The 24808-nt window shown below is 38.9% G+C and overlaps 1 protein-coding gene across 13 annotated transcripts in view; it reads right to left on the bottom strand.

The window, feature by feature from the left end:
- The window catches only part of WDFY3 (WD repeat and FYVE domain containing 3), a 242839-nt gene that overhangs the window by 12344 nt on the left and 205687 nt on the right, over positions 1 to 24808 (bottom strand). For 8 of the 13 annotated variants that reach the window (XM_045571051.1, XM_045571067.1, XM_045571078.1 and 5 more), the window contains 13 exons: positions 23848 to 23968; positions 23231 to 23316; positions 21421 to 21501; positions 18415 to 18469; positions 17793 to 17933; positions 16112 to 16229; positions 14897 to 15003; positions 13109 to 13262; positions 8111 to 8202; positions 7672 to 7884; positions 3714 to 3861; positions 2274 to 2428; positions 1377 to 1535 (listed from right to left, as the gene is read on the bottom strand). In XM_045571051.1, the coding sequence (XP_045427007.1) occupies positions 1377 to 1535; positions 2274 to 2428; positions 3714 to 3861; positions 7672 to 7884; positions 8111 to 8202; positions 13109 to 13262; positions 14897 to 15003; positions 16112 to 16229; positions 17793 to 17933; positions 18415 to 18469; positions 21421 to 21501; positions 23231 to 23316; positions 23848 to 23968 (1630 nt within the window). Of the gene's footprint in view, positions 1 to 1376; positions 1536 to 2273; positions 2429 to 3713; positions 3862 to 3899; positions 4332 to 7671; positions 7885 to 8110; positions 8203 to 13108; positions 13263 to 14896; positions 15004 to 16111; positions 16230 to 17792; positions 17934 to 18414; positions 18470 to 21420; positions 21502 to 23230; positions 23317 to 23847; positions 23969 to 24808 lie in introns of those variants that run through there. The other 5 variants (XM_045571059.1, XM_036411597.2, XM_036411624.2 and 2 more) reach the window with 3 other exon arrangements.

The following is a 24808-nucleotide window of genomic DNA, read 5'->3' as shown; positions in this document are numbered from 1 at the left end:
GTTTCTCTGGTGTAATGAGAACTAATAACTACCTTGTATAACGGTGACAACTGATGTACATTTTTCAAACATTCAGCACACTCCCCGAAACATAGTAGGTGCTCAATAAATGGAAGAAATTGTTACACTGATTTTCAAATTTGTATAATAAAAATACTTAGATGTATACTACACTAAAAACCAGCAACTGTGTGATAAAATAACTCACAAATCAAATGCTAAAAGATGATTGCTTAATCATAAAAGGATTCTTGCTTTAAGTGAAAATTTAGGATAGTCAGTACTTAAGAAGTTATAAAAAAATACTTGTTATTACCATCATCAATAGTTCTACTGAATATGTTCAGGAGTTTGTTATATCTTTAGGGATATGATAAATGAGGAAAGAGAAAGACAAAGGAATCAAAGATTTAATGGTCCAACTGAACGAAAATCGCCAAGAAAGGAAAATAATATTGAATCAATAGCACTAATATAATCTGGTTTGTAAAATTTCAATTTACATATAAAATTTGAGAAATATTTATGATACTTAAGTTTATTTTAAAATATACTACCTTAAGACAGCATGCCTCAGATTTTTTAAAAAAGACTCTCATAGATAATTTTTAGAAATAGTATTTCTGATTTCACTTCCTTTACTTTTTAGATTCATTTCTAGCAAAAGAACATACATATTTTTGATTTTGTCCATTATTAAATTAAGGAAGTTTTAGTTTCTCTAGAGCAAGCATGTCAAATTCAAAGGCTAACATGGGCCAAATAAAGAAGATTTAAGTTTATGTGGGCCACAAAAAAACAAAAGCTTCAATTTCCATATAAACATAGGTTCATTTTGATAGAGACATGCTGAAATAAATGAGTAATTGTTAACATAAAATAGAACATTTTAATAAAAATATTTTTTCTTGAACATTAACTTACCAGACACTGAATAACTGTACAAATTAATAAGCATAACACAAATAAACCTACTTTTCTTATTCTCCAAAAGCAAAATATTTCCTATTGTGCACACCAAACAAGTCAGTCCAAGACCAATGATGTGGCAATCGGCTGCTAAAATATTCCCTGTTAGTATTCATGGAGAGAAATGGTGTGCCTGTGTGTAAGGCGTGTAAGGAAATGAATATAACATGGTTATAGTAATCAGTCATTAGTAAAAATTGTAGTTCATTATTAATAATTTTGTATAACAGGATATCATAAAAATTAAGTTACAAAGTTTTTATTAAAACGTTTCTTACGTGCTGTTATATTGGCTGGGCCGCAAAATTATTCACTGTGGGCCACATGCGGCCTGGGGGCCGAGAGTTTGACATGCTTGCTCTAGCGTGTAGGCAGTTGAATGGGGTGTCTTTCACTTATTCTGTTACCTGTTTGAGAGTGAGGGTCTTGGCCTTTTCTTTTGAGGTGCCCATCTCCCACACACACACAACGGTGCTTGTTCCACCTGTGATGACCAGCCTGGGGTTGGGGCAGATGGCGCACAGAATCTGGCCCCACTCAGACAAACATTCATAGACAGTCACGGCCTGTAAAATATAGCAGATGTTGAGACACAGGCCATCAACTACCATGAGTGTTGGAAACACAATGAGCACACCACGCGAAGGACAAAGGTCTCTAGCAGGTCCTCATAGGCAAACGACAGGACATTCTGGGCTGGTTTCAATTTAGCATCCTTTCTGTAGAAGCTCTATTCTGAGCTACCCTCTATGGCCTCCTAACTATAGTTGCTGCCAAAGGAGGCTCTCTGGCTGTAAGAAATGCTGACTGCCTGGCTGGCTAGGACCTCTTAGAGCAGTGTTTCCCAAAATGTGGTATGCGTACCCCCAGGGGTATGGGAAGAGTTTGGTGGGGGTATGCGTTGCACCGGAGTTTGGAGGGGATATGCACTGCACCGTGCTTAGCTGCGCCTAATTCTATGTTCTCATGAGTACGAGGGGTACTCAGCGTTACGAAAATTATAGAAGGGGTAAACATATGTCAAAAGTTTGGGAAACACTGTCTTAGGGGAATTCTTTGAGTGGGAGGGAAACTGCTAGTCCCCAGAATACAATTTGTCCCTAGAGGCTTGTTCTGTAGGAAGCATGACTAGTCAGTCCACTCGCTCCTTTTCCTGCTCTAAGGCAGAGAGCTCTCCCTTCCTCTGGGCCGTGGAGGACCAGCTGACAAGCCCTTGGCCTGGGCTTTCTCCACCCCAATGAAGAAGGATACCCAGCCATGAAAGAGCAAGATGGAATAATGAATGAGAAAGAAACGATGCAAACCTTGTCTGACTCATAGGTTCCCAGCCTGCAGCTGAGGTCTGAGTAGCCCCAGGCGAAGGTTTTGTTCCAGGTAGGTGGGATAAGCACCTTGTTCTGTTCTACTGCCAGAATGCCTTTGTCTGTGCACACTATTTGTCCCACAGGCTCCTTGAGTTCTATGCAAAGTGAATCAAAACGTTACAACAGGGGCAGGGAAAATGAACTTCATTACTTTATAGGGGATGATAAAGTAATCCCAAATATTCACACAAGCATCTTGACAACAGGCCCTGAGAGGAGGAGCGTGGTCTCAGTCCCCCAAGCTCAGCTGGATGATGCTGGCCTTGACCAGTGCTCTCCAGGCTTCCCTTCCAGCCTTGCTGTCTGTGCTCCCAGCAGCCAGGCCTGCATTCCTCATCTCTAGGGCTGTGCAGGGGGATCTGGGATGCTCCCAGCATGCCACACATAGACTGAACCAATCTAGATCTTTGGCACCTCTCACGTCATAGCTATCCCATACTCCCTGAAAAGGCCATGGTGCTCCCCGAGAGGCCCAGGTTCCTTGCTCTGCCCAAATGCTGCCAACCACACCAGCACTCCAGAACCCTTGCTGAGCATGCTACGCCCAGACTTCGTGATCCCCAAGGACCACCAGGTAGCCGAGTCCGATGCAATAAACAAAAGAGCCTGTACCATGCTAGCATGGGCTCCTCCCACCCACGCCGGCAGCATGGCGGAAGAGAGAGCGAACTTCTCCCAGTCCAGGGGTTTTACTCCGGTCGGTGGTGATGTCACTGCCTCGGCTAACCCTGATTGGTTGGGTGAGGGCTAGGGATAACTCCGCCCTGCGGGGCGGAGTTGGGAGCTCATCCTCGCCCAGCCCTGCCCTCTCAAGCAGAGGCTGGAGCTGGCGCAGGGAGGCAGATAGCCTGGAGCTGGTGGCTAATCCAATTAACCAGACTTTGAAGTGCCAATATTTGGATTTTTTTAGATGATAACTTCAAGACTTTGCAAAATTATTTTTTATTTTTTTATTATAAGGGGGGAGGGCAATCCACTTGCAAAAGTATTTGTAGCTATCTCAAAATGCTTTTAATTGGCATATTAAAAATGCAGTCTTCTGACCATTATTTATAAATTGGCAGAATATGTATAAACGAAGGTGGCAGAAGTTTTTCTACATGTATAATATAAAAGGTGAGCTACAGAGTTAGTACTTTGGAATTTCCAGTATCTTAGCAGGAGGAAGAAACCATTTGATTCTTTTTGGTAGGAAACCCAACAGGCCAAAACAGAAACATAGAAGGAGAAAATTTAATGGATATTTGGTGATTTAACACAAAAATACAGCACTCATTACAAATTACACTCTTGTCATAAAGCAAAGTTGTTATTGCTCAACTAGGATTCTTAAATAACCCCACAGAACCATGAATTAGAGGCTTATTCCCATCATCTTACCTTTGACAGGTGTCAGAGAAGGCCGCAAGTTGTCTAGATGATGGAAAAAGATCTTGTCACCTGTACAGCCTGGAGGGACAGAGACTCCCCCATTGTCTCCATTGAGCCGACTCCTCACTCGCTTTGGTGGATGAGGTTTCTTAAATAGCTGGTATGAGAGAATATGATACATTTTACAATGAGCCCTATTACACGCCAGGTACTATGTTATTTCACTTAAGCCTCATAACAACCAGCAGGTGCTGCATTACAAATTCTGAGGAAAGGAACGATAAGAGGCTCAGAGGCTGCCAGAGCTCTCCCAGCTTAGGAAGCAGGGACAGGGCTACAACAGTATAGTTTGTGTCACCATCGTGTACAATGATTTCCTAAGTTTTCCAAAGTCAATCAATTTACTCAAACTATAGACAACTGACAATTATTTTCCGATGGTGTTTAAAGATGAACTAATTCTTTATTATATCGACACCACTCTGCCACCGAGGGCAAGCAGACACTGTTTATTGTGCTATTTCTGGCTTCAGGTGGTTTTTCTCTGTGCAACATCATTTTGGTCTCTTAGGTGTTGCTAATTTGCTGAAAATGTAAACATTGTTGCCTTCCTTTTACTTTGCCATGTTGTAAAGGAAGAAAGAAAAAAAATCATTATTCAAAAAATATTAATGTACATTTGAAATGACTATTTTTCAAATAGTGTTCATTTTCAAAATAAGCATTGAGCTATTTCCATCAGAAAACTGCTGAGGAAGATATTAGGGAAAGCTTAGTGCAGTGGTTCTCAACCTTTCTAATGCCGCGACCCTTTAATACAGTTCCTCATGTTGTGGTGACCCCCAACCATAAAATTATTTTCGTTGCTACTTCATAACTGCAATTTTGCTACTGTTATGAATTGTAATGTAAATATCTGTGTTTTCTGATGGTCTTAGGTGACCCTGATAGTGGTTCTCAGCCTGGCCTGCACCCTCTCTAATCTGGGACCCCTCGAAGGATGTCCTACTGCCAAATTACAGGGATCAGGCCTAAACCAGGAGTCAGACATCCCTTTCACAATCTGGGACTGCTGGCTCTAGCCACTCACCTGCCTGCCTGCCTGACTGCCCCTAACCACTCCGCTTTTTAGCCTATCTCTCCTACCCACTGGTCTGCTCACTCCAAGCCGTCCTCCCCCTCGGCTGTCCTGACCTCCAACTGACCCCCAACTGGCACCCCTGCTGGGCTGCTTACCCCCAGTGGCCCCTGCCACCCCATCCTGGCCTGATCACATCCCGGTGACCCAAGGTCCCAGCCCCTCCTTTTTTTATCTTTTTTTTTTTTTTTCCAGCGCCTGCCTGAGCGGAGGCTAGAGCCAGCTGGAAGCAAGTACCTAGGATTTATTTATCTTCTATATTAAAACTTTGTAGCCTTGAGCAGAGGCCAGGGCCAGCCAGGGTGGGTGGGAAGCTTGGCATCCTCCATCGCTGGGGCAACCCAAACCTCCTGCTTGCTCCAGTTCCATGGCTGGCCACCATCTTAGTTGGGTTAATTTGCATACTCACTCCTGATTGGCTTTTGGGCATGGCTTGTGGGTGTAGCGGAATGATGGTTAATTTGCCTGTTTCTCTTTTATAAGTGTAGACAGAAATTAATAATGACCCAAGGCTCTGAAGTTGTATAAAAAGACCCACACACTTGGAAGCATGTTTATGAATGAACATTTACTAAGAACTTTTATATGAGGATCTCAGGACAGAATCAGGCAAGGGTATAGAAAGAGACATGGATACGATGACCAGGAAGTTTAGCTTTCTTTAGGACTGCTACACTTGAGAGTACTCTATATCAATCACTAGAATAGGGGTGTCGAACTCAATCAGAGAAGGGGCCAAAATCTAAAATCCAGCCTAAATTGCGGGCCGAATGGTTTACTGAACAGTCATAAACTGTCATTGTGATGGAAACGCAGCGGAGTGCAGTGATGACAGCGCGGTGCAGGCCACATTGCAAGGCCTGGCGGGACGGATTTGGCCCGCGGGCCTTGTGTTTGACACATGTGCACTAGAATATCCTAGAAATACATTATTATCTGGACTCTATCTTCTAGACTGCTTACCTCTTATACTCAAAAGTAGAAGAAACATCCTATATTGTAGAGAGCACCTGGGAAAGACCCCTGAGCTGATGGTCATCTAAGTCCAGTGGTGACCTGCAGAGCCAAGCTCTGGAAACATACCTCGTCAGAGGCAGGTGTGTTGTCAGCCTGACCTTCAGCTCAGGTGCCAGGACATGGGTTTCATTATCTAAATCTAGCCAAGCACCAGGAACAAACACGATTATTCGGGCCCACCCAGAAATGACAATTGCAAAGAAGCCACAAGAATGCATATAATTTCCTTTGTCTAGGGCTGTAGTAAAACTTCCTGGTATTTTGCTGTATAAAATAAACACACTGTATCAGCTCTGGAAAACTGTCTCTCCATTAGAGGACAGCTGTCCCACCTGGCCCCAGCCTTTTCCTTCTATCTCTGTGTCCGTCTCTTTCTTTCATTTTCTTAATCCCCAGCTGCCCCTACTCAGAAACTGGACCTCTCTCTAGCCGCGCTGGACATGGAAAAGAGAGAAATATTTATATTACATTTATGTATCTTATTTTTTAAAAATGTTTTTATTAATTTTAGAGGGAGAGAGAGAAAATCATTGATGGGCTACCTCCTGCACACCCTCTATTGAGGATTGAGCCTGAAACCTGGGCATGTGCCCTTACTGTGGACCCCTGAGTACTTGGGACGACACTCAATTTACTGAGCCTCATCAGCAAGAACTATCTTAATTAATTTTGTTCAGAATATTTTTTTCCAGAGGGTATGAAGCATTGTTTCTGTGCTTAAAACCCTCTGCAGAAAAAAAAAAAAAAAAAAAAAAAAAGGCTTAGCTAAGAGTCTTCAGCTGTGATTAGTGTTTATCAACAAGCATTTCACTTTATAGTAAACTTGGTTCCTTCACTGCGGGATCAGATTGCACCAGGAAGAGTAGTTAGAGGCTGTCCTACTCTCTGTTCCTCACAGCTTTTCCATGTACAAAGACAAGCCATTGTTCTGTGTTCCCAGCTGTCAACCCTGGGAACCACTAGGTTGGTTAACCTACAAAAAGGGAGTCCAGGAGATAGCTGAAGCAGGAACAGAGAAGGATAATTGAGGTCAAAGTGTGGGCACTTGGGGAAAATGGATGGTCTGACCGGCCCAGTGCTGGTAATTGCTGGTGCACCTGCCCTCCAGGTGTGTCCTGGACAATGGGAAGGAAATAACGGAGGGAGTCTCTTAAGGAGTTTTGATCCTTACTGAAGGGATTAGAGCAGTTGGTGCAGGTTGGGCCCAGGCACTCCCATGGCAGGTAGTCTCACATCACTTATCATACTCCTTTAATTCATACTACCTATTCCTGAACTACTTACTACAAGAGCTCCATAGGTGGCCCTCTGCTCCTAATTTGGCTCTGCTACAATGTGTGTGTGTTTGTGTTTGTGTGTGTGTGTGTGTGTGTGTGTGTGTGTGTGTGTACGCACACATGTGTCCATGACTGTGGCCAGAATGATCCTTAAAATCTAGATATGACCATGTTATGTCTCTACTTAGACTCAGCAGTGGCTCATCACTGGCCTCCGGACACAACCCCCTCTCTGCGGATACTGTGCCCCAGATCCCACCTGCTGTCCTGACCAGGCTCTCCTGACCTCTTGCCAGGTCTTGTGCAGGTACAGGAAAGCACACTCTGCACTGACCTGCGAGGAAAACTCTCTATGAACAACAACATTTCTATTTATTTGTATGTAAAAGGGAGGAGAAAGCAATACTTTTGGAACCTATTGGGTGATATTTATGGTCCTTTATTGAAAACTTAGTCTATGGTCATTGATCATCTAAAGAAACGTTACAGCCCTTTAAAACTGAACCTGAGAACATTGATGATAAACCATCCATACCTGTTTAGGAATCTGACCGAAGTTGTTGATAAACCCTATTGTGGCTGTCTCTTTCAGTGGGTCGTTTATGTTGTAGATATCCACTTGACCCTCATAAAACAGATGGTGGAAGACGTTTACAGCTTCTACTGCGGCAGGGCCTTGCTGTTTGTAGCCAAAGATTAAGTCAATCCATTCATGCAAATGGGCACTCACATAATCACATTCCAAAGCCTGTAATTCAAAGCAAAGGTTCAGTCACCGGCTGACATTTATTAATTGCTCAGAAAGGAGAAAAAAAATCGGCCAGTGAGCAATAGGAATTAAAATAACTAAAAATTATAAAAACAATCTTAGTAACTTGATCAAATGGGTGATACATTGCTCAAGGTCCTCTCTTCATACTGTGGCCAATGACCCAGTGAGATCCAAGTTCAACTGCCAAGTGTACCCCCATTACCTCTCGGTGGACTCTGATGAATTCTCGGGGGTCCCCTTTGGCCCAGGGTGGGAGGATAACATCTCCAAGCTTGGTGCCATTTTGTTTACAGCCTGTGCAGTGGGATACATTAAAATAATAATGAGAAAACTATGATAAATAATAACTTCAGGTTAACGTAACAGAGAAACAGTGGGTTTAGATTCATTATCAGAACCATGAAATCTTACCACCAGGACCCTCAGAGATCATCTATTCTGCTATTTTCTTAAGTCTGATCCTTAGTGTACTTCCTCAGAGAGGTTTGTTAAGTGTTAGCAAAATGGAGGGGTGCTCACTGTCAAGTGACTTCAGGAAATGCTGAGCTATGCAAAGTTGGGTGTTTCTTTTCTGCAGGACTCCTCAGACACATGGCATTTCTCTAGGAGGGATATTACAACATGTCTGAAACTTAACTGACCACAGGAGTCCTTAATGAAACATTTTATGGGGCTACTGTTTTGAGTTTGGAAAAACCCCTCAAATTTAATCCCCTGAGAATGGAAGACCATTAACATTTCTCTAAACAAGCGGTTGCCAACTGGTGGTCCATGGACCACTGTTCTGTGAGGTCCGAAAGGTTGGCTACTGCTGCTCTAAACTCTGCCTTTTTTAGGCTTTTCCAGAATGCTTCATGCTTAGTGAGTTATCAGTAGTTAGCTAGTACTGAAATTCTTATCTTAATGCTCTGACAAAATTTTGCCATTTGCACGGAGAAGGCTATTGAGAGAACTCCCAACGCCTCAGCTACGTTCATTCTGCTCTTAAGAAGAAAGGAGCTGCAGGCTCCCCTCTGGCCTGGGCTCTGGTCAGGGAGCCTGCAGGAGGCAACCAATCCATGTGTTTCTTTCACATCGATGTTTTTCTCTGTCTTTCCCTTTGTTTACATCTCTCTAAAAATCAATGGAAAAATCTCTTTTGGGGGGAGCAAGAGGAGGAGGAAGAGGAGGAGGAAGAGAAAGAAGAGGAGGAAGAGGAGGAAGAGGAAGAGGAAATGAAAGTGCCACTGTCTCCTTGAGATATTTGGAATACATGGGGCTTCTCATATTTCTGATTCATTACTTCTTCAGAGAGCTCTAAAGACCTGATATGTATTTTTACTATAAAGACTCTTATTAAAGAAATAAAATCTGAAACACAACCTTTTGCTGTTAGTGTATCATTTAACAGAAAAAAACAAAAAACAAAACCCACATTTGGAAAGACTACCAGTGACCTGGCAGAAACAGAAGCATCATGTTGTGATAATGCACACCTAGTGATATTTATTCCACATGTTATTGTATTTTAATATGTTGTTAAAAATAATGTATTCTGTTAATTTAAGTGATAGTCAGATAATCTCTAATGTATTAAAGAAACCATTTACTATGAAATCTATCCACAACAAAATACATTAAATGAAACTGGTATCTAAGGAAACAAGTTCTTTTTTTTCCTTTTTAAAAATAACACCAAAAAGTTAACTTGAGCTTAGAGTTTTGCTAGGTACAAATCAGATGATCATTATAAAAAATGACTTGATAAACAAAAATGTTGCTCACTAGCTTCACAGCAGTTGGTTAAATAGCTGCATTAGAAATTTTCACAGAGAAGGTCAATTGTTCAAATTTTAGAACACAAAGACAGTTCCAAGTAGTGGCCAACAAAAACATTTTCCTTAGAAGCAATCTTGTTTTCATCATTGTTATTGGATGGGCTTGTTTACAATGTGATATTAAGTGAAAGATACACAAATCAGTTTATTGTTTAAAGGAATGTCTTGACTAACTGCCATAAGACTTAAGAAAAAAATATAAGAATCAACTTTTTACAACTCCCCCTTTCACACCCTCCAGGCCTAATTTTTTGATAATGAAAAATAACAATTCTCAGGCTATTTCAAGTATAATCTGCTTTTTAATTTTTTTCTCATAATCCCTAAATAATTATGTGATGTAATTGTTACTTAATCAGCACTATCTGCAGTCCTAAACATACTTAAAGGAAACAAGTCTCCTAGTAAAGCAATGCTCGGTGTATCTAATCCTGCCTCTGAAGCGCCCCTCCAAGTACTCCCAGGGTGTGAGGACAAGAAGACCAGGGGTGCGTGTCACTCATTGCAGAAGCAGGGAAAAACTCCAGTGTTTTTGCTTTTAAACCATTTACCATCTTTTCTGGGCAAAGAGTAAACTGTATTCTATTACTTTCTTTTTATGGAAGTGAAATTCACATAGCATAAAATTAACTATTTTAAGGTGAACAACTCAGTGGTATTTAGTATGTTTACAATGTTGTGCAATCGTAACCTCTCTAGTCCCAAAACATTCTCATCACCCCAAAAAGAAACTTTGTGCCCATTAAGCAGTTGCTCCCATTCCTCTCACCCCCTGTCCCTGGAAACCACCTCCTCAGGATATTCCACATATATGGAATCAAAGCATTTTGTGACCTTCTGTATCTAGCTTCTCTCACTTAGTCTAATGTTCTGAGATTTATCCATGTTGCATTTATTGATACGTCATACTTTATGACTGAATAATATTCTATTACACATATACCGGAGGCCCGGTGCACGGGTTTGTGCATCGGTGGGGTCCCTGGGCCTGGCCGGTGGGGACTGGGCCAAACTGGCTCTCCGGCATCCCCCGCGGGGTCCCGGACTTCCAGAGGGCGGTTCTCGGGTGACGCACGTGGAACCAGGCTCCCGCCTCTCTGGTTCCAGGTACATTACCTGAGCCACAAAGCTGCCAAGTCACCGCAGCAGCTCAGCAGCTCCTGTGATGAGTGTCTTCCCCCTGGTGGTGATTGTGCATCATAGCTACCTGTCAGACATTCCAATGGGGGGTTGCTTAAGCTTCTATACATAGATTCCACAGTTTGTTCACTGATAGACTCGTGGGCTGCTTCTACCATTTGGATACTACAGACAGTGCCTCTTTGAACATGAGGGTACATGCACTTGATGCCCTGTTCCAGTTCTCTGGGACATATACCCAGGAGTGGAAATGCTGGGTCATATGATAATTCTGTTTAACTTTTTGAGAAACTTCCGCACTGCTTTCCACAGAGGCTGAACTATTTTACATTCCCATAAGCAACGAACAAGGTTCTAATTTTTCCACAGTCCTTGATGTTTTCTGTGAGTGCACATTTTTGTTCTTTTTACATTATAAGCCATATTTACAATAGATGTACCGTGGCACCTCACTGTGGTTTTGATTTGCATTTCCCTAGTGACTACTGATACTGAACATCTTTCATGTGCTTATTGGGCATTTGACTAACTTCTATTCAGGTCCTTTTGCCTATTTTAAAATTAAATTGCTCATCTTTTTGTTGTCGAACAGTAAGTTTTCCATATTTTGGACAATAGGCCCTTATAAGACACATCGGTTTCTTCTATGAAGGTTTTCTTTTCACTTTCTGCATAATGTCTTCCAATGCAGAAAGTTTAAAATTTTGATCAATTTCAGTTCTCTTTTGTTGTTGTTACTTGTGCTTTTGATATTCTATCTAAGAATCCATTGCCTAATACAAAATCGTGAAGATTTAATCCTATGCTTTTCTCTTACAGTTTTATGGCTTTAGGTCTTACAAGCAAATAGTGTTTTATATAGTCTGTGATTTCATGGAAGAAAGATGATTTCTTATGAAGGTGAGTGTGACAGAGACACACAGTCCTTTTTTTTATTACTCATGTGAAAGTGGATAATTTGGCTGGGTTTGTAAGTAGTCTGGCTAAAACATTTTTGCAACACTGACTATTATAATGGATCCAGTGTTTTTCAAAGATCGAGGGTATCTTTTTCTTTACCTTTCCATATTTGTGTCTTGGAAAGTGATGTCCCTGGGGAAGAGAGTTCTCCTCTAAAGGAGAACTAAGTAAACCTTATTAGTGTTATATTTAACACTAATGTGTAGCCATATGCAAATGCTGTGTATGTATCAGCTGTTTTTCCTTATTTATTAGCCATTCTATTCCTTCCAGTAACCATCACTCCAACTCCGAATCCTAGAACTTGGTATCTTTAGTTACTCTTGGGTGAGGATCAGAAGTAATGAGACTCAACTACAGGACTTCTGCTGGGGCTACTCAAAGAACCTTATTATCTTTTCTAGTGGACCTGGAGCTGTAATTTTATAAAGTTAGGACTGCTGATGGATAAATTAAGTTAAAATTGTCTTTAAAAAAATCACTCAAATAATTAGATATGAATAGTTTTCTAAATTTTCTGTTAATGAAACATTTTGAGGTAGCATAGTAATGATTTATATGTTGAACTCTTAAATACAGCATAAAGTACAAGGTATAAAAAACATAAAACAGAAGAATATCTGGCAGAAATTTCTTACAGTGGAAACAATGGAATTATTATATGTTTTAAAAGAAATAACCAAAAACATAGATCAGCAAACTGTGTTCCAAGAAACTGTAACCAAAGTCAAATCAATTTCCTGTAGCTGCTAGATAACACACGGAGCAGAAAACTGATGAAATTTCTCTCCTTTTTGTAAATGGTGATTTGGTTCTGTTTTTCTAGAAACCCTGGCAGGGTAAGAAAAGGAATTTACTTATAGTTACTATGAAATTCTAGTTTTAAAATATATTGCATGTAAGCTGAGAATGTCTCAAGCAATTCATAAGATTAAAACAATACATGAAAATTTGGATACACCACTCTTGGCTACTAATGGGTTTCAATTGTGATAATTTTCAAATAAATTTTTTTTTTATCTCATGTTCATTTTCATTGACATAACAATGTTCTGACCAGTAGATATAATCTGGGTCAATTTATAAACGTTTCCCAGACTCTAGGCTTGAAGCAGCCATTTTTCTTTTTCTCTTAATCGCAGACACCCAATTATAGTAAACAGCGGTAGCGGATACCACAAGGCCATCTCCTCAGTGTGTACTGCAATCTTTAGAAAAGTGACTTATTTCTACCAATGTCTTCCCGGATGGCATTTCTGAGACCGTGCCACCGCTCTACGTACCCAGATCAAAGTTGTTGGAATTGAACAGGAATTCTGGTAAGTAAAAAAACTCTGGGATCAGTTCTTTTACGTCTGCCATGTTGTGCTTGGATGCTGAATACCAGGCCTCCCGCACACTGTGGAACATCCGGTCAGCCAGGTCAAAGTGGCCTCCCTGTGGGCAGAAAGAGAAGGCACCGCCCTATTAGAGAAGCATTCCCACCTCACAGCTTCAGTCAGGCTCAAGGGCTTGAAAACCCTAAGTAGAAGTTTGGTGACCTTTCCATTTCCCATCATCTTATGTCAAATACACTACATTTTAAATGATCATCCCCCCAAATTAATCTCATTAATTATTTCTGGGGTATTCTTTACAAAGGGTGCTCAATGTATATGTTTTGTGATCAGTGAAATCCAAATGTAAAGACTTTAAAAAACCATTTAAAAAAATACTAGTTTTTAGAGCGAGGCAAGACAATAGGGAATATTAATTCTTCCTTATTTTGATGATGCTCTCTTAAAGATTGTGGTCATTTACAGATGGAGATGCTCCAGGTATATATGCGCTTGACTAAATTCATAAATAATATTACACTGAAGTTCTCACACCAATGAGAACTAAGTGGAGAACTATGAAGGTGATAAAAAATATATAGGTTGATAAAACAAATTCAAATAGAAATGGGATTTCTTTTATCCACCACCCCCTTCCTCAATCAAGCTCTTTATGCTACATTTTAAGGGAACACAGAGTAACAGTCTCCATGATGAAGGTCACTGTGGCCATCAAGGGCTTCCATAATCTGGCCTCTAGGACTCCCCACACTTACTCTGCTCCAGACACATTGGCCTCCTTGCTGTTCCTGAGGCATCTCAAGCATACACTTGACTTAGGGCCTTGCCTGGGCTGTGCCCTTTGCCTAAAACACACTTTCACCAGGCACTGGAATGATTAACTCCTTTCCTCAGAGTTTTTGTTCATATGTTACCTTTTAAAGAAGACTCACTCTGATCCTTCCTTAAAACTGCATTGTGCCCGGCCAATGTGGGACAGTGATTGAGCATCAGCCTATGAACCAGAGGTCATGATTCAATTCCTGGTCAGGGCACATACCCAGGTTGCAGGCTCAATCCCCAGCGTGGGGCATGCAGGGGGCAGCCGATCAATGATTCTCTCTCATCACTGATGATTCTATCTCTCTCCCCCACCTCCCTTCCTCTCTGAAATCAATAAAAATATATATTTTAAAAATCTGCATTGACATCTTCCCTGCCTCCATTCTCCTTTCCCTGATCTTTATTTTTTTGACAACATTTATCACATTCTAAAACACTTTACAATACATTCATTCTGTTTGACTGGCTCCCTCAACCAAAATAGTATATAAGCTCCACACTTTATTCATTAAAGTACTGCAAGCAGCAGAATACTGTCTGAATGAATGAAAGAGAATGTGGAGAAACACAGTTATAATTAAGAAAAAAGCAAATGAGACAGACTAATTACTTTTTTTTTTTTTTTTTTTTTTTTAATGTTTGTTGAATTTAACCAGTTAAAGCTGAATTCCATATGCCTGGCCAGAAAGCATATGCTACTTGCTTATTTGACTAAAGGATCCTGGCACTTGTTTATTATAAACAACTTCTAGTTTATTCATCAATTTTGATATAGTAAAATTTCACTTTAATTATGTTTTGATTATGGGTCCTCTTATAATGCAAGATAATATTATTTTTTTTTTAAAGCAACAATTTTCAATAGAAAGAAGGCCTGTGCAGAATGGGACAATTCTGAATTTAGAGTTTTACCTGCAGCCGTAAGAATATCTGTGTAAAAGGCTCCATCCTCACTAGGTATGAAGCCACAATCATGGCAGATGAATAGTGGGTCCCATAGTGGTAGGCTGGAGTTTCTCCTGCTCAAAAAATTACAGCAAAATTGAAAACAAAAGAGTAAACATAAAAAATAAAACTGCTATTAATAGGCTTAAAAATGCTGATGATACTAAATACAGCTAGTGCTGGCGTTTGTAGCATGAAAACTGTGGTGACAATGCTCCCCTCACTTACATTTTGGGCAGTAATGAAATGTCAGTATTATTTGATGCCTTTCCAATCAAACTTAGCATATTTAGTAATTCCTGTTTTGAGGCTAATTGTAATGGATAACAATGAAGAGCAAAACATCTCCACTAAAGCCGGGTATTTATTGACTTGCAGATACTTTTCATTAGGTTCTTTCTGGCTCTGCATCATCATATTTCCCTAAATTGTTTATGAATATTATGCAATTTTTACTATTCTTATTGGCAGGGGGGAAGAGTCCAGCCCTGGCAGGTATGCTCAGTGGCTAGATTGTCAGCCCATGCACCGAAGGATCGTGGGTTCAATTCCCGGTCAAGGGCATGTACCTGGGTTGCAGGTTCGATCCCTGGCTGTGGTCAGGGCTGTGTGGGAAGCCACCAACCAATGTGTCTCTCTCACATCAATGTTTCTCTATCTCCCTCCCTTTCACTCTTTCTAAAAATCAATGGAAAAACAAGAGTTCACATAGGGAATACTGTTAGGCTTAGGGAACCCCCCCCCTTTTGTTTTGCATATTTTCAGGGAATACATAATAAACATTAAACATAATAATAAATAAGTAAACTGAAGTGTTTCAGAAGGTAGTCAATTTTCATTTTTAAATGCAAAAGGGTTCTAAAAATGAGTCAATAAATGAAAGAGTAATTCCGGACCTACATATGAGTCAAGGTAAAGGAACATTATGATGGGAAATTTCTGCCCTGTGCCAAACAGCATACCTTACTTAGTTTTCTGCCAGTACCTGACAGGCCACTTAAAAGAATCCCTTCTATGCATGGCCATCAATTGGCATGCAAAACCAGATTTTCTACTCTGATAGTTGTATAGATGTGTGCATATGTAACAGACAGAGATAATGACATATAAGCAACTGACGGAAAGATGCAAGGAGGTCAGATCACTAAATTAATGGCTTACTTTTGAAGAAAAGTTACTTACCATTAGGGTCTTCCCAGTCTTTATATCGCTTCTTATATTGAGCTAATCGTTCATCTGTCTGTGCTCCCATTGGCTTCGCCAGGTTTCTAAATGTCTTGGGATTAGTAAGATCGACCTCCTAAAATACAAAATAAACCTAGTTCCACATTGCCATACACCCTCTATGCCCACGGATGCAGATATAGTGGCTACACTTGACAATGGTGATTTGTAAAAACGTGCTAATATTTTTTGGGTCTCATGGAAGAACTGGACTCCATGCAGCTGCTGGTCATTCACACTTTATAGAGGGGCACAGGACAGTTTGTTAAGTGGCTCGGTTTGAAGACAACTGCTTTGGAAATTAAGTTTTGACAGAGAACGGCACTCAGGACCCATATCTAGAGATGAAGAGGAAGGAGAAGGGACAATCCTTTCCAGTTTTGGCAAGGACACAGCAGAAGACTGTGGATACAAAAGCTTCAATTCATCTTTATCCTCCGTCACCCACATTCCTAGAGGATCAAATCCCCTCTCTGTTCTCTTCCCCACCTCCCCTGTTTCACGCTGACCTTACTTCAGAGCATTTCCTTCATAGAGGCGATTGGGAAGTGACATAAAATAGAACACTCGGGAATTCATTCTCCTCTAAAAGGCATTAGACTAGGCCAAGGGACCGTCACCGAGACGGAATCTTTCAGTCTGCCACAGAGTATTTTAAAAGATCATCTCTAGTTAACCTAACTCATATATTTGAAAGGAAATCTGAATTTACCTCCCGAAGGTTTTAAAAGTAGAAATTTGAAATATGCACCTGTGGGATATTTAATTTGTATTCTTTTAATAGGGCATTATAACCAACCAATTTTGCCAACTTGTACTTTAAAAGTCTTGGGCAGGAGAAATTGATATACATTTATAAATATAAGTCAAATTAGTACATTTGTCCCCTCAAAATTTATATGCAGAATACCTCATTAATATTTTTTTGGTTAATTCAACAACAATTAAAGTGTATGCTAAGTGCCAGGCATTACTGTAAAGGTTGGGAATTGAGAGACACATAAAATAGTCTTTGCGCTCAAGGACCTCACAATCAAGTAGGGTCAAACACAAATCATGATGATAACATGACACAGTCTCAGGACAGTGATACCCGGTGTGTCCTGCAGGGTGGAATGGAGCTAGCCAGGTGAATGTGTAATGAGAGAGAAGGTGTGCATGAGCACTGGGAGAATGCCACACTAGGAGTGTAGCACATGCAGAGCAACTGAAAGATGTCAAGGAGATGGACAGGTGGCCCAAATAGCAATCCTAGGAGCACACAAAGGACAGATTCCTAGGAACTACTTTGTAAAGGGTACAGTACTGAGGCTTTTAAATTCTCTCCAAATCGTGATAATGATTCACTGAATCATTTTAAAGAGGGATGACTCAAGTAGATTTGTGTCTGACACTGACCACAGTACAGAGAGCAGAGAGACATCCATCAGTGGATACAAATTAATCACCACTTAAGGAAACCAAATAGAGGTTATGAATTAATACCCAAGAAGTTGGTCAATTATCCACATTCTGTACAAGTCCAATCTAAAGCTCTTCTCATCTTCTTGGAATAAGTGCCTGCTGAGAACTTTAAACTATAAAACATCTAAGCCAATGCAGTATCTCTTAATTACTTTTGAAAATGAGTTCCACTTATACCAAATGACTCGAGATTTACCTCTGAGTCGTAATCTGCAAGGATCCAAGGAAACACAGGATATTGCATGAGGTCATTGTACGATCTGCCGGCCAAAGTGTTCAAGTGCATCAAATACTGGAAGTTGCTGATTTCACCTCTCTTGGGAAACAGAGGTAAGGGTTCATTTTAGAGCAATCGATTACATCCTTTATGTTCACTTTTTAAAATGTATATGCAAAATGACAATTTTAAAATGTAACGAACAATTTCTTTCATACAGATTTCAGAACATCAAAACTTTTTCTAAAAAGAACAAAAACAAGACATTTTATCTATGGTACATATTTTATGGGTTATTAAAGTGCCTTTTTAACTGTATGACTTGCACCCTCTATACTAGTAAAAGAGTAATATGCAAATTGACCGTACCTTCACAATGACCACCAGCCAATCAGGAGTGTGTATGATGGGTTAATTTGCATATGCAGACGCCAAGTGGCATTTTGCACCACCCCAGCCGCAGCGAAGGCGGTGCTGGCAGACAGGGTAAGGAAGGCCCATATTTGCACAAATCTTTGTGCACTGGGCCTCTAGTCTAACTATAAATTACAAAGGAAGCTTCCATTTTCATTGAACTTACCTCCCATCTCTGAGTGACAGACTTCTCTCCAACCAAAGTACTAAGCAATCCAGACCTGAAATCAATAAATAATTACATTGTAGACAGAAGAATTTTAAATGACTAATTTAGAGTTGACAATTTTAAGTCTCCTGGTCCAGGAATTTTTCAGACTTCGGAGGACCTATTAGTGGGTCATAAAATCAATTTCATCTTCTTAAATATGAAGTAACATGGAAGTGAACGGAAGAACACAGAACATTGGAAGGCATCACATACAGTAATGAAAGTATTTTCAGTGAATTCAGTCTTAGCTACCTCAGTTTGTATGTTGTGGGATACAATGTAGAATATATATTTTACTGTGGGTTATGGCAAAAGAGTTTTAAAAACAATTATCTAGTACAACCTTCTGCCTTTTCCACTAATCATTATGTAAAAAGATTTAAAAACATTATGTTGGAAAAACAATTAATATATAATATTTTGTACACAGTAGATACACAGCATATTTTCTAATAGAGATGTTGAAAGTGAATGAGAATATAAATTATTTTGACAGGAAAGTCATTGCTGTTCAGGTTATTTAAAATTGTGGACATTTTTTGATAGCAGCCTTTTCTAGAATGCTGTAAAATCCTTATTTAAAAAATATTTTTATTTATTTCAGAGGAAGGGAAAGGGAGAGAGAAGACAGAAACATCAGTAATGATAGAGAATCACTGACCCCTTCTCCCCCCAGCTGGGAATTGAGCCTGGGGGCAACTGGACATGTGCTTTGACCAGGAATCGAACTGTGACCTCCTTGGTTCATAGGTTGATGCTCAACCAAGGAGCCACACAGGCTGGGCTAAAATCCTTCTTTAGGTTTACCAACTTTATAACATTGGTAATTATATATGTATTTTAATATATTTTATTGAGTTTTTACAGGGAGGAAGAGAAAGGGATAAAAAGCTAGAAACATTAATGAGAGAGAAACATTGATCAGCTGCCTCTTGCACACCCTCTACTGGGGATGTGCCTGCAACCAAGGTACATGCCCTTGACCAGAATCAAACTTGGGACCTTTCAGTCCACAGGCCAATGCTCTATCCACTGAGCTAAGCTGGTTTCAGCTGATAATTATATTTTGAAGATTGCAAAGTGGCTGTCAAACCAGTAAGCAAACACTTAACTACATATTTTATTGTATTTTATTAATTATGAAATTAATAGATTCAGCTCGAGGGCATAGATACCACTTTCCACTTACAGAAAAATTCTTCTTTCCAATAGGAAAACTGAATGTATAGGATGCTCTCCCTGGAAAAAAGAGCTATGATCACCCCTCAACCTTATAAGAAGGGAACAATTGGAAAGAAGATTAAAGTTGGAAATGAATATCTGCTTCTTGCATTTGAGCTTTTAGAAGTTCTTCAAGAACTACCAACTCAGCACAAAAAGAGGCAAGAACAATGAAAACAGGAAGTTGAAGATGATGAGGGCAGATGAAAATACTAGCAATTTGATTATAAGTAGAAAAAGGCTGGATGTACTCTAGAGGAGCCTTTCACTACCTTTTTTTATATTAACAACACACGTGATTAGGAGCAAAACATGCTTTTGAGGCTAATAAAAGCATGTAGTTAGCATTTGTATTTGCTAAATCTCGGCTAAAGAAAAATAAAAGCAGCAACCTAAAGAGAAATACACGAATTTAATATATTTAGATATACACATACTGGACTCAAGTTTTATTTACAAATTACATAATCTCCAGTAGTTTTAAGTCATTTTTTTGCAGGTTGTAATAATTAATTTATAGTCCTGCTTCTCTTCCAGTGGATTATAAAGGACCACAGTTCTGAGTGACTGTGAATGGAGCTGGCTGTGTGGATTCTTAAAATATCTACATCATCCAGAAGGAGTTTCTAAGAGTAAAAGCAGCTGAAAAGAGCACAAGGAAGCACTGGTAGGTGTCAACATATAAAAACAGAAGTTTTATTTTAAATGTGAAAAAACAAAACCAAGAGGAAACCTGGGCTATTTGTGAAAAATATGACAAGCATAGGAGTAATAATTTATTATTATTGAAAAACCCCATACAAATTGATAAGAACTCAAGAGGAGGGGTTAATTGTTTAAACTACAATACTATGATGATCATTTCACAATATATATAAATATCAAATCATTATATTGTACATCTGAAACTAATATGTTATATGTCAATTATATTTCAATTTAAAGAAAAATATCAAACCACCACCAACAACCACCTCAGAAAAAAAAATGGGCAAAAGTTTTAGATAATCCCCAAATGATGATTTTAAGTGGCTAACAAACATTTACTGAGTTCTAGCACTAATAATAAGAGGCATGTTCATTTAAAATATGAAAAAAACCACTTTATAAAATCGGTAAAAAATTTAAAAAATATAAAGAGTTGAGAAGCATCTTATGTAGGCAATTAAACTTATCCACAAATGATGGAATACAAACGTGAATATTTTTATGGAAATTAAGTTGGTTTTGTGTATCAAATGCCTTCAAATTCATTCCCCTTATTTTACTGAGAGGACTTTACCCTAAAAAAATAATCAGGAATCACATTTGCATTATCATTAGAGGGGAACATGATAAAAATGAAATATGCACAAATAAAATAATGTTTTACATATAAGTTGAATAGGTAGCTAATAAAAGTAATGTTTCTGAAGAATTTTTTTTAAAGCAGGTGAAACCATTACATATAACACTGAATGGAAGAAGCAAAATAGAAATATGTATGGTACGAACTTAATTATGCATATAGGAATATATGCATGCTTAAAAGACTCCAAGAAAATTGATCAAAATGGGAGCACTGATTTGACCTGAGTGATCATGCACACATTTTCTTTTTTCCTTCTAGTTTTCAGTAATCAAACAATTTTGTGCAACATCAGGAAGAGAAAACACTCATCTGAAATATTAAATAATGCTGTCCAGATACAAACATCATAATTTCACTATTAAATTATAATGCAAGAAGCAAACACATACCCTTGCTCCACACTTGTATTTGGTCTTTGCCCAGACACAGACTCGGAACTGTCAGTTAGAGATGGAACTACAGCCAAAAACCTGGAAAATTTAAAAATAGCATAAAAGTAAAAGTGAAGTTTCAGTCAGGGTCTAATGAGAGCCTGAGAAAGAATGGATGATTCATTTATATCTTGTTTCATTTACCCCTCCACTCCCCAACAAATGGCAGGTAGTGGGAACACATAATAGTTAGAACACTGTTAGGATAAGGTGGTTGCTTCTGCAGCCAAATAATAAAAGTCCACAGCAACATCAATCGTTTGGCCTTTTACATATGCTGTCATGTTGCAGGAAGCAAAGGCCTTGCAGCATGGATTCACAGGAATTGAACCAACTTAATGAAGTCCCAGAGAGTGATTAACAGCTAACTATGCACATGATAGCAAGTAATCCTGACAGCTAAAACCACAGAACAGACACATCACTACATAAATGAAGACCCACACAAGGTAAGAAACTTTATGTGATCATCTTATAATTTTTGTCAGAGTTGCTTATAATGTCAACACACATTTTTTAAAGGCAAAGAGAATTGTGTAGAAATTCTTGGAATGAATATAGACCTTGAATGTAGCACAGATATAGAAATATCTCACAGAAAGAAAAACTCATCTCCTTGTAATGGATTCCAGTTATGAAGAGAAAATAATTTCCTGGTGCTGAAAATAATAGCACTCTTAGAGATTAACAGGGTAGGTAACTGAAATTTCAGTCACTTTACTTAGCTCTTCCCATACATGAAGGAGATTCTGATTTGCCAATCAATACTCACAACCACTGCACCTGAAGACCCGCCCTCATGCTCACTGCTAACTAATGTTACTGTACCGTAGCGATTAGCAATGCCGCTTGGCATTCGTTATTCCTCATGAAATGACTTGAAACAGAAAACTTCTTTTCCTAGAAGGCCTGCAGGATCTACACTACTCTTCAAGGAGTAAGATAAAGTCTCTCCTATCTATGATCAGTGCATAAAGCCTTATTATTCATACATCCAACAGAAATATCTTCAAATGCCATGGATATGTACTGTGAAGCTTGTAAAGTAAATTTTAAATATATTTTTATCCAAAATAAAATAGGGTTATATAATAGTAAGTGCTTTATTTGTACTACTTTCCCAACGGTGAAGATATCCAACGTCCCTTCCAAGGCCAGAGAAAGTCTCATATGAGTGTAATTTCTAAGGAAACTTGGTTTCTCTGTTCAATATGAAGAAAGTCTATTTGGAACTTGAAATATTATTATTTTTATTATTTAATATATTTTATTGATTTTTTACAGAGAGGAAGGGAGAGGGACAGAGAGTTAGAAACATCGATCAGCTGCCTCCTGCACACCCCCCACTGGGGACGTGACCACAACCAAGGTACATGCCCTTGACCGGAATCGAATCCAGGACCTTTCATTCCGCAGGCCGATGCTAGTCACTGAGCCAAACCAGTTAGGGCTGAAGTATTATTTTTGAAGCTATACTTCACCATCCTTTTATATTTAGAGATTCAGGACTTAGTGATGAAAGTAGCTTTGGATAGTAACTATAAGTTGCTAGAAGAAAAAATGGCATTTCAAAATAAAATAGCATCCTTACAAAAGCTAGTTAGAAGAATCATTTTTATAGAGGTTGACAAAAAATGAGACAAATATTTTCTTCAAAGAAATTAACTCACTGATCTAAATTCTAGATTTTTAAAAACTAGCTAAACTGGTAGTTTCCCTTTCATCTCTTCCCATGATAGCATTATCAAGTATTCCTAATAAGCAATACCTCTGATAGACTTTATTTCTAATTCCTTTCTGAAAAGCAAGGAGGTAATTCCGTCCATCTCCAGAGAAAACTTCCACAGCAATAGGCTGAAATGATCAGAGAAAAAAAGACATAAAGAAAACACAAATATTAACTTTTCCACCATCAATTTCTACGAATTTGAAAAAGTTAACCCATTCAAGAACACTTAGTCATAAATCCCCAGCAGATTCAATTACAAAGTAAACAGAGCCACTTTGTTTCAAATGTGTTCTCAACTTTTAAAAAAAATATCTCATAATAGAATGGTAAAATAAAAAAGTTATAATAACAAAGATGTAATTTTTATATTAAAAGGCAATTATAATGTTGATTTGGATAGCTACAGATAAGGATGGATGACCAAGATATCACTAAGTTTTAGGTGGTATTTTTATTTTTAAAGAAGATGCATTATACAGAGTTATGCACCGTGTGACGTCATACTAGTAACCAAATTTAAGGAATAATCTATAAAATACTCTTAGGGATAATGCAGATCCTGCAGTGAGTTTTCGTGGCATGCATCAGTTTTAAAATAATACATCCTCTGAATAAAGGAACATGACTAAATACTGGGTACTACTAAGTCAACCCACCTGCAGAAGATACCTCCTTTTATGTACCTCTCTGATATCTTCATACGCAAAAATGCTGCACGTTCTCTTGAGCTGGCTGGGGCCTTGCCTGGCTCCTCTAGGAATAATTGGCTCATGCATACTATAGGCAGCCAAAGGAAAAAGAGATGAACAAAAACACAGTGAGAGATAAATTCAGAGTTCGACAAAAGCTATTATTCTCAACATATATGAATAGAAGGGAGAATATTCACTTAAAAATATATTTAAGAAACTGATTTGTCAGCTACTCAGCACACAAGCAACCTCCTCTGATGAAGTTAATTTTTAAATTCCATTATTGCTATCAGGGCCAACTTATCCATCAGACATAGTGCCTAGATCTACATACTTTCAGGAGCCAAGAAAATGTTTTAATTTCTTTTAAAACCAGAAGAACAAAATTAAACTTTTAGGCAGAAGAAAAATGTTTTAAGATATAATATGGATATATTCATCTTTAAACCAAGAATCATAAAATATAAATTTTAATGTTTTTATATGGAGAAAGGGGCCCATAAATTCATAATGTGGCCCTAATTGTTGCTGAAAGTGACTATATGAAATATCTCCTAGGAATGAATTGCAGAGATCAAGTCTACATTCAATAGTGTTAGGTGTTCAAAACGGCAAAGGAAGAGAAAAATGTGTTGAATTTCTAAGCCTTTAGCTTTTCATCTTCCTTCTAACTTGTCTGCCTTTGGGTTTTCCGCTACCAATTATCACTTCCCTCACAGAACTGGCAGAAGAAAGGAAGACGGGTAGGACTCGGCTCACTGCTGCCTGAGCCTTGGTCCACACCACTTCCAGGAAACCCAGGGCATGGACACTCACCCTGCTAGAGGGTTGGCAGTGGCCTGCGTCTTCCCTGCAACTGTGCTTGTACTAAACATTTTTAAAAAGAACAATTTGGAAATTCAGAATAAGTTTATAAACATATATT

The sequence above is a fragment of the Pipistrellus kuhlii genome, unplaced genomic scaffold (genome assembly GCF_014108245.1).
Source record: "Pipistrellus kuhlii isolate mPipKuh1 unplaced genomic scaffold, mPipKuh1.p scaffold_m20_p_1, whole genome shotgun sequence".
Classification (NCBI taxonomy): domain Eukaryota; kingdom Metazoa; phylum Chordata; class Mammalia; order Chiroptera; family Vespertilionidae; genus Pipistrellus; species Pipistrellus kuhlii.
The sequence above is the reverse complement of the archived record's forward strand: the minus strand, read 5'-3'. Positions and strand labels throughout refer to the sequence as shown.